This window comes from Galeopterus variegatus, unplaced genomic scaffold, assembly GCF_000696425.1.
Source record: "Galeopterus variegatus unplaced genomic scaffold, G_variegatus-3.0.2 Scaffold3474, whole genome shotgun sequence".
Taxonomy (NCBI): domain Eukaryota; kingdom Metazoa; phylum Chordata; class Mammalia; order Dermoptera; family Cynocephalidae; genus Galeopterus; species Galeopterus variegatus.
The window spans coordinates 55,916-65,479 of record NW_007729585.1 but is presented as its reverse complement, the minus strand read 5'-3'; the positions used below and the strand labels follow the sequence as shown (position 1 = coordinate 65,479).

At 38.4% G+C, this 9,564-nt stretch overlaps 1 protein-coding gene across 1 annotated transcript in view; it reads left to right on the top strand.

Annotated features, from left to right (window-relative positions):
• Nucleotides 1–1,435, top strand: part of AFF1 (AF4/FMR2 family, member 1) — an 88,066-nt gene extending 86,631 nt beyond the window's left edge. Inside the window, exon 19 of the mRNA XM_008585166.1 lies at nucleotides 528–1,435. Coding sequence (XP_008583388.1) covers nucleotides 528–649 — 122 coding nt within the window. The 3' untranslated portion in view covers nucleotides 650–1,435. The remainder of the gene's footprint in view (nucleotides 1–527) is intronic.
• Nucleotides 1,436–9,564: the final 8,129 nt, after the last annotated feature.

The following is a 9,564-nucleotide window of genomic DNA, read 5'->3' as shown; positions in this document are numbered from 1 at the left end:
CCCACAGTCTCTTAGAACTTTCTTTCTTAGCAAACTAATAATGCTTTTAACATGTTTTTTTAAATTCATGTATCCATTGATCCAAAAGTATAAATTGGGGGGCCGACCCCATGGCTCACTCGGGAGGGTGCGGCGCTGGGAGCGCAGTGGCTCTCTGGCCGCGGGTTAGGAATCCTATATAGGGATGGCCAGTGCACTCACTGGCTGAGCGTGGTGCGGGCGACATCAAGCCAAGGGTTGCGATCTCCTTACCGGTCACAAGAAAAAAAATGGGTATTTTCCAAGTGCCAGCCACTGTGCTAGGCATTATGGATTCAACTCTAAAGCAAGGTAGGATCCTACCTTTCTAGTCTACTAGAGGAATGTGAAGAATTAACACATAATTACAGTAGATTGTGATTTTTCTCTGTGATAAGTGCAGAATATTGTGGGGACATAGCTTCTGGAACCTTGACTTCCTATGTTTCCATTTTTATTTTTGTGTGTGCATGTGTATTTACTTGGCTTTTGTTTTGTTTTGTTTGCAGAATTCTTTGCTCAGCTCAGTACAAATGTGTGCACCTTGGCCCTCAACAGCAGTTTGGTGGACCTGGTGCAGTATATGAGACAGGGTTTTCAGCAGCTAAAACAAGTAACCAAAACACCTTAACAGAGGCCCAAGCTAATTCAATGCCTTCGGAACTTTTTTTTGCACATTGGAAGCCTCAAAAGCAGTCTGGACATTTGTCTCATCAGGACACCAAACTTGAGAAGAGAAGCACCATGAGATGGCCAGGACATTTGTCCACTTCAACAAATGATCACACAGTTCTTGAGAGTTTGACACCATGGTTATTCAGAAGCAGAGATGAGGAGGCTGGCCCCAGAGATGATCTTGCCTTTCCTCACTGAAGGACAGAAGTGCAATGTAGCCTGAATGAGCATATGAATGGTCTAGAAACATTTCCATGTTTTTTTTTTTTTGTTTGTTTGTTTTTTACCAGCAGGATTCAAATTGCAAATGAAATGAGGAGAAACAATTTCACATCATCTCAGTAGCCACACTAGTCCATTCCCAGAGGGGGAAATTTTTTTAAACAATGAGTTTTGGTGAAGGGTTTTGTGGATGATTTTTTTTCTTTTAAATTTTGGGAGAAATATTTGTTTGATAAATTCTAATGGCCATCTGTAATTGATAAGTTGTGAAGAACTCCGCTGTACCCCACTTTCTGCCAGTGAACAGTGACTTTGATAATACCAAGTATTGTGATATATAAAATTGAAGGCAACCCCTCCATTGCCTAGAGTACTGCACATTTACCCCAGCTCTGATTTCTGTCACTCTGCTGAAAGTCACCCCAAGTCGGAGCAGTAGAGAGAGGAGCAGCAGCACATGGGGAGCCACCTCAGGATCTCTGTGCACTATGGGGACTTGGCACTGCCATTCCCACACCCTGCTTCAGTGAAGGGGACTATCTGACAAGGCAGTCACCATTGACTGTGTTCTGAATTTCCCACGTTGGGGAAGAAGGAACCAACATTTGTACTTGACCAGATGGCAAAAGTGCTTTTTACTTTTTAAGTTGAGCTGTAATTAGATGTGCTGATTTGTGGTCTAACATGTGGAAACTCATGTTGTCTAACCAACTCATAGCTTTGTCAGTGAACAAAGAAAAATGAAATTTATTTCTTAGAAAGGCTATATTTTTCTGCTACAAATTATTTTATATTTATAGCAAAACTAGACTTTCAGAGCCCTCGACTGTCTAGGGGAAAGTAACTTCCTGAGAGGATGTGATTTGGGGTGGTTAATAAGACTTTTTAAAAAATCGTCACCACATGCCTTCACTCCAGAGTGTTCTCAACCAACTAGGTTTGATTAGGTTGAAGAAAAACTGTGGCCTTCCCGTAAGTTATTGCCATACTGTGTATACATTAATCCGAGTTCATTTTGAATGACCTAAAATGAAAGAGCATAATCAGAATTCCCACACACCCATAAACACATATTTTCTGTTTCGGTGAGATTTTGAAGCTTATCATTGGAAACATTTTGAGTGCAGTGTTTTTAAAAGCTAATTCTTTTTATCCCTTTTAGAAAGAAGTAGAATTTGCAAATGGATTAAAATTGAGGAGTGAATGTTATCTCTATTACTAATTGATTTATTTTCCTCTCTCTTCATCCTGTTCTGCCTCTCTATATGTTGTTTCTTACCAAGCATGTTTCACATTTTCATATTTATTTATTAGTGAAGAAGGGAGAACCATCTTTATTTATAATGAAGACGTCTAAGTTCCCTAAGATGAATGTAAGAACTTTCTTGGTGGTTCGGCAAATATTAAAAGGGATGTGTAGAGGATGGGAATGACGCTGGTGTTTGCGTGAAGCTTTCCTCCAGTCTCTTCTCCAGCCTGTTCTTTTGTTGTCATGAGCTGGTCCAGAGGTCTGTTACCTCATGTTCAGGTTGAAGCCAGAGAACGACAGCAGTAGTAATGTCTGAGCATAAGACGTTTGATCCTGGTGAACCAGTTTCATTTATTGATGTTCTAAAGCAGATCCATGGTCTTTTTTAAACTACTCATTTAAAAAACTTGTTAAATGAACAATAATTGCCTAGTAGGCTGTACGCTTGTGGCATTGTGTGTCCATCTCTTATATGTAGGGGACAAGGCACCAGAATCAGGCTTATGTGATTATTTAACATCTTTCTTTTTTCTTACTCCCTTGGCTGTCCCCTCCCCGTTCACTCCCTAAAACAAGCCACCTGTCACCTGTGAGGGGGTTGTGGTCTTTATGCCAGGTTCTGATCTGTGCAGATTGTGCCGGAGCTTGTGTGTGTTCCATCTGCAAGCCACTGTGCTCCCTTAACTGAAGACATTTTCAGGTAGATTTCTCAGCCATTCGAAAAGAATAGATTGCTTTTTCAGTGGCCTTCAGCTTTGTGGTCTTTTTTTTTTTNAGAACCAGAGTCAAAGTCCTTTCTCCTCCTTTATGGCATGTCTTCTTGGTGTTTTAGTAAATAAGAACTTTCCAGAACCTTATACCCACTATCTTCTCTGGGATCCACTCTAGTGACAGTAAGAATGAAAACAATTATTTCCACCAAAGGTTCACTCCCTAAAACAAGCCACCTGTCATTTTTTTTCTTTTAAATTTTGGGAGAAATATTTGTTTGATAAATTCTAATGGCCATCTGTAATTGATAAGTTGTGAAGAACTCCGCTGTACCCCACTTTCTGCCAGTGAACAGTGACTTTGATAATACCAAGTATTGTGATATATAAAATTGAAGGCAACCCCTCCATTGCCTAGAGTACTGCACATTTACCCCAGCTCTGATTTCTGTCACTCTGCTGAAAGTCACCCCAAGTCGGAGCAGTAGAGAGAGGAGCAGCAGCACATGGGGAGCCACCTCAGGATCTCTGTGCACTATGGGGACTTGGCACTGCCATTCCCACACCCTGCTTCAGTGAAAGGGACTATCTGACAAGGCAGTCACCATTGACTGTGTTCTGAATTTCCCACGTTGGGGAAGAAGGAACCAACATTTGTACTTGACCAGATGGCAAAAGTGCTTTTTACTTTTTAAGTTGAGCTGTAATTAGATGTGCTGATTTGTGGTCTAACATGTGGAAACTCATGTTGTCTAACCAACTCATAGCTTTGTCAGTGAACAAAGAAAAATGAAATTTATTTCTTAGAAAGGCTATATTTTTCTGCTACAAATTATTTTATATTTATAGCAAAACTAGACTTTCAGAGCCCTCGACTGTCTAGGGGAAAGTAACTTCCTGAGAGGATGTGATTTGGGGTGGTTAATAAGACTTTTTAAAAAATCGTCACCACATGCCTTCACTCCAGAGTGTTCTCAACCAACTAGGTTTGATTAGGTTGAAGAAAAACTGTGGCCTTCCCGTAAGTTATTGCCATACTGTGTATACATTAATCCGAGTTCATTTTGAATGACCTAAAATGAAAGAGCATAATCAGAATTCCCACACACCCATAAACACATATTTTCTGTTTCGGTGAGATTTTGAAGCTTATCATTGGAAACATTTTGAGTGCAGTGTTTTTAAAAGCTAATTCTTTTTATCCCTTTTAGAAAGAAGTAGAATTTGCAAATGGATTAAAATTGAGGAGTGAATGTTATCTCTATTACTAATTGATTTATTTTCCTCTCTCTTCATCCTGTTCTGCCTCTCTATATGTTGTTTCTTACCAAGCATGTTTCACATTTTCATATTTATTTATTAGTGAAGAAGGGAGAACCATCTTTATTTATAATGAAGACGTCTAAGTTCCCTAAGATGAATGTAAGAACTTTCTTGGTGGTTCGGCAAATATTAAAAGGGATGTGTAGAGGATGGGAATGACGCTGGTGTTTGCGTGAAGCTTTCCTCCAGTCTCTTCTCCAGCCTGTTCTTTTGTTGTCATGAGCTGGTCCAGAGGTCTGTTACCTCATGTTCAGGTTGAAGCCAGAGAACGACAGCAGTAGTAATGTCTGAGCATAAGACGTTTGATCCTGGTGAACCAGTTTCATTTATTGATGTTCTAAAGCAGATCCATGGTCTTTTTTAAACTACTCATTTAAAAAACTTGTTAAATGAACAATAATTGCCTAGTAGGCTGTACGCTTGTGGCATTGTGTGTCCATCTCTTATATGTAGGGGACAAGGCACCAGAATCAGGCTTATGTGATTATTTAACATCTTTCTTTTTTCTTACTCCCTTGGCTGTCCCCTCCCCGTTCACTCCCTAAAACAAGCCACCTGTCATTTTTTTTCTTTTAAATTTTGGGAGAAATATTTGTTTGATAAATTCTAATGGCCATCTGTAATTGATAAGTTGTGAAGAACTCCGCTGTACCCCACTTTCTGCCAGTGAACAGTGACTTTGATAATACCAAGTATTGTGATATATAAAATTGAAGGCAACCCCTCCATTGCCTAGAGTACTGCACATTTACCCCAGCTCTGATTTCTGTCACTCTGCTGAAAGTCACCCCAAGTCGGAGCAGTAGAGAGAGGAGCAGCAGCACATGGGGAGCCACCTCAGGATCTCTGTGCACTATGGGGACTTGGCACTGCCATTCCCACACCCTGCTTCAGTGAAAGGGACTATCTGACAAGGCAGTCACCATTGACTGTGTTCTGAATTTCCCACGTTGGGGAAGAAGGAACCAACATTTGTACTTGACCAGATGGCAAAAGTGCTTTTTACTTTTTAAGTTGAGCTGTAATTAGATGTGCTGATTTGTGGTCTAACATGTGGAAACTCATGTTGTCTAACCAACTCATAGCTTTGTCAGTGAACAAAGAAAAATGAAATTTATTTCTTAGAAAGGCTATATTTTTCTGCTACAAATTATTTTATATTTATAGCAAAACTAGACTTTCAGAGCCCTCGACTGTCTAGGGGAAAGTAACTTCCTGAGAGGATGTGATTTGGGGTGGTTAATAAGACTTTTTAAAAAATCGTCACCACATGCCTTCACTCCAGAGTGTTCTCAACCAACTAGGTTTGATTAGGTTGAAGAAAAACTGTGGCCTTCCCGTAAGTTATTGCCATACTGTGTATACATTAATCCGAGTTCATTTTGAATGACCTAAAATGAAAGAGCATAATCAGAATTCCCACACACCCATAAACACATATTTTCTGTTTCGGTGAGATTTTGAAGCTTATCATTGGAAACATTTTGAGTGCAGTGTTTTTAAAAGCTAATTCTTTTTATCCCTTTTAGAAAGAAGTAGAATTTGCAAATGGATTAAAATTGAGGAGTGAATGTTATCTCTATTACTAATTGATTTATTTTCCTCTCTCTTCATCCTGTTCTGCCTCTCTATATGTTGTTTCTTACCAAGCATGTTTCACATTTTCATATTTATTTATTAGTGAAGAAGGGAGAACCATCTTTATTTATAATGAAGACGTCTAAGTTCCCTAAGATGAATGTAAGAACTTTCTTGGTGGTTCGGCAAATATTAAAAGGGATGTGTAGAGGATGGGAATGACGCTGGTGTTTGCGTGAAGCTTTCCTCCAGTCTCTTCTCCAGCCTGTTCTTTTGTTGTCATGAGCTGGTCCAGAGGTCTGTTACCTCATGTTCAGGTTGAAGCCAGAGAACGACAGCAGTAGTAATGTCTGAGCATAAGACGTTTGATCCTGGTGAACCAGTTTCATTTATTGATGTTCTAAAGCAGATCCATGGTCTTTTTTAAACTACTCATTTAAAAAACTTGTTAAATGAACAATAATTGCCTAGTAGGCTGTACGCTTGTGGCATTGTGTGTCCATCTCTTATATGTAGGGGACAAGGCACCAGAATCAGGCTTATGTGATTATTTAACATCTTTCTTTTTTCTTACTCCCTTGGCTGTCCCCTCCCCGTTCACTCCCTAAAACAAGCCACCTGTCACCTGTGAGGGGGTTGTGGTCTTTATGCCAGGTTCTGATCTGTGCAGATTGTGCCGGAGCTTGTGTGTGTTCCATCTGCAAGCCACTGTGCTCCCTTAACTGAAGACATTTTCAGGTAGATTTCTCAGCCATTCGAAAAGAATAGATTGCTTTTTCAGTGGCCTTCAGCTTTGTGGTCTTTTTTTTTTTCTCCCTAATTCTGTATTAAAATTTTATTTGTCCCTTGAAAATCTAATGAATTTACATAGATCGATTTGTACTATCTTGGTTATTAGATATTTCCAATTCTCACTGCACCCCACATCATACCTAAAAGAATTCCTGATGACTACCTTTTTAATGGAGTATGTAAAAGGTAGAGGCTGATGAATCCTTATTCATAAGGTCTTTTTGCTGTTACAGTTGTATATAGAAATGTAAAGGATTTTTTAAATCATTTGCACTTTTTCACTGCATGCTTACAATTCCCAAAGGCAAAATTTGTACTGAGGTAGATAATTTTAAAGGACTAGATTATAAAATTAAGCCTTTGAATATGTGAAGTTCTTATAACAATACACACTTCACAATAAGACAAATACAAAATATCTTAAGGAGTGAAAGTAGAGTGTAAATCTTGCTTTTGGCACTACAGTGGTGGTGTGTGTCTGTGTGTTTGTGTGTCTTTAATAGGAAACAGAAGAACAGTTTCACTTTTAAAAGTTTTGATGTTTCTGTCCTTTCTGAAGATAATTAAAATGTGAATCAGTGAACTTAAAAACTTTGCTAAATAATGAAAAACACTTTACTAAAATTTAGCAAATTACACAGGGTTAAAATTGTAAAAACATAGGCCACATGGTAGTAGCAATGAAGAGGGGGAGGGTACAAGTAGTTATCAGGAATAGAATAACAGTAGGAGGATGATTTGACTGCCTGATATGATTTGATCACAGTACTGAATGGGAAAAGCATCTGATTTTTTTTTAAGCAAAAGGACCTTTATTTTATAGATCTGCTTTGACCAAAATGTGTAGATATTTTCTCTAGACAGTTAGACCACACTTATCTCCCATGTTCTGTAACCAGATCTCAGGATGTTTAGAAGCTAACCAACTCTACCCTTTCTGGCTAAAGCTTGCCTTAATTGCTACTTTCCATGTTGTTAGTAGGATCAGGAACTATTTTATTATGATTCCTATTTAATAATTTTTAAAAGCAAAAAAATTATTGTGTTCTCTACAATGAACAAGAATATCTCTGATATATGAAGGCATATATATACATATAGAGAGAGAATAAGAGGCTGATTGAATTTGATATATTTACTGTGCCTTTGTTTACCAAACCTAACTTTCAAATAATGTTGTATTTGTTTTGCCATGGCTATGAGGGATGTTACCTGGATTTCACACCTTTTACTCTTCTTTGTGTAGTTTGAGGTGTATTTGTGCGTCTTGAGGCAAATGAATCAAATAATATTTGAGGGTAGGTTTTTTTTTAATGTACTTAAAAAAATCGCCTTGCCTCCTACTGTAGATTCTTTTTCGTTAATGATTTATTTTCCCAGACACTACAAAAAATCTTTGAAAAACTTTGCCACTCCATCTATTGCACTATTTACCACTGATTACCAGTATTTAAATCTTGCAGAAACTCTTTTGGGCTTCTTTTCAAAACACAGACGTAGACCTCACTGGAAAATGAGAGGTGTGCCTTTCAGCTGTGGAGGGAGGCCAGGGTCTATTATGGCGGTACTGGTTCTTTTTCTTCTTTTCTCTAGTGGGTTGCCTCTTTTCTTTTTGGTCTCATTTAGAACTGATGGATGTAAGGTATTTCCTGTGCCTCTTTTTTTTTTTTGTCATTTTGTCGTGGAGAGGTAATGGCAGAATAACATCATGGTGTTGGGGGTTTTCCTTCCAACATCACAAGTAGTATTCCTACCATGTAAACCTCAAATATGCAATCCAGTTGTGTTGGTTTCTCAGTGACTGAGAATGCACATCTCTTCATGAATTGTGAGTACTGGCCATATTCTTTAGTTCCTGCTTAAAATAAGTTGACAAACACCATCTACCATTTTTCTTTAGGTGGCAGTAAATTTCTTATTGTTCTGGGGGAAATCACACTATATTCTGTCCCACTGTGCATAAGGTATCAATAGGTACTGTCATGGCACTTCTCTACCTAAGAGGGCAGGAGGGAGACCCCGTAGCTCCTGATGAGCCTATAAATTGACTTACCGGCCTGGGAGGACATGGGAGTAAGACCACTGACAGGCTGGCTGAGCTGCACTGGTTGGACCAGGCAGTGGTGGCTGACCGAGGGAAAATAACTTGCTTTGCTTAAAAGTAGATGTTTAAGCCATGCTTAACACAGGCAGTATTAACTTCACCTTTTGTTCAGGCCATCAAGATGTATTGTTAAAATTACTGCACACACACTCCCCCTCAGATATCAAGTATACACTGTTCATGTTGGGAGGGGGTGTGTGTGCATGTGTCCCAAATCGTTTAAAATTTTTTGTGTGTGAATGTGATCATGTTTTGGATGATACCTGAGCAGGGTTGCCTTTTTTATTTATTACCATTATATATTATATTATATATTTTTTGCTTTCATTAACTTTAGAGGAAAGCCAAATCTTGGTATTATTAAAATTGTTTTAAAAAGGAATAAAATGTCCAGTTGGTAAGTGAAAATCACTGGTCTATCTTTAAGATAATGAGTTTTTCTTTAATAACTGTGGAATAATGTGCCAGCTGTTGTCAACACAGAGATTTTGTACATAGGATAGGGAAGCAGTGATGCTCTCAATGGGAAGATGTGCAACGCAAACTACTAAGGGCAACTCCATGTATTTTAACTACTTAGCAATGGAACTGCAACTTGGGGCTTCTGTGAAGAAAATTTAGCTGCCTTGTATAGTCCTTTGAAAGAGACATGATCTACAAGAGAATTTTAGTTTGTTTTTTTTTTAGGAGAAAAATTTGCAAAAGATCTTTTCCAAAGATATGTGCCACAGATCTTTTGTTTGTTCTGTGTAATGAGGATTAATTGCTGTTTAAAAAAATGTAATTGACTTGTTCATCTTCAAATTCTTTCCTTTTCACAAGAGGATCGAGTTGTTAAAAAAAAAAATTAATAAAAACAGAAATCATTGGGGTTGAATCCATGTTTCCACTTT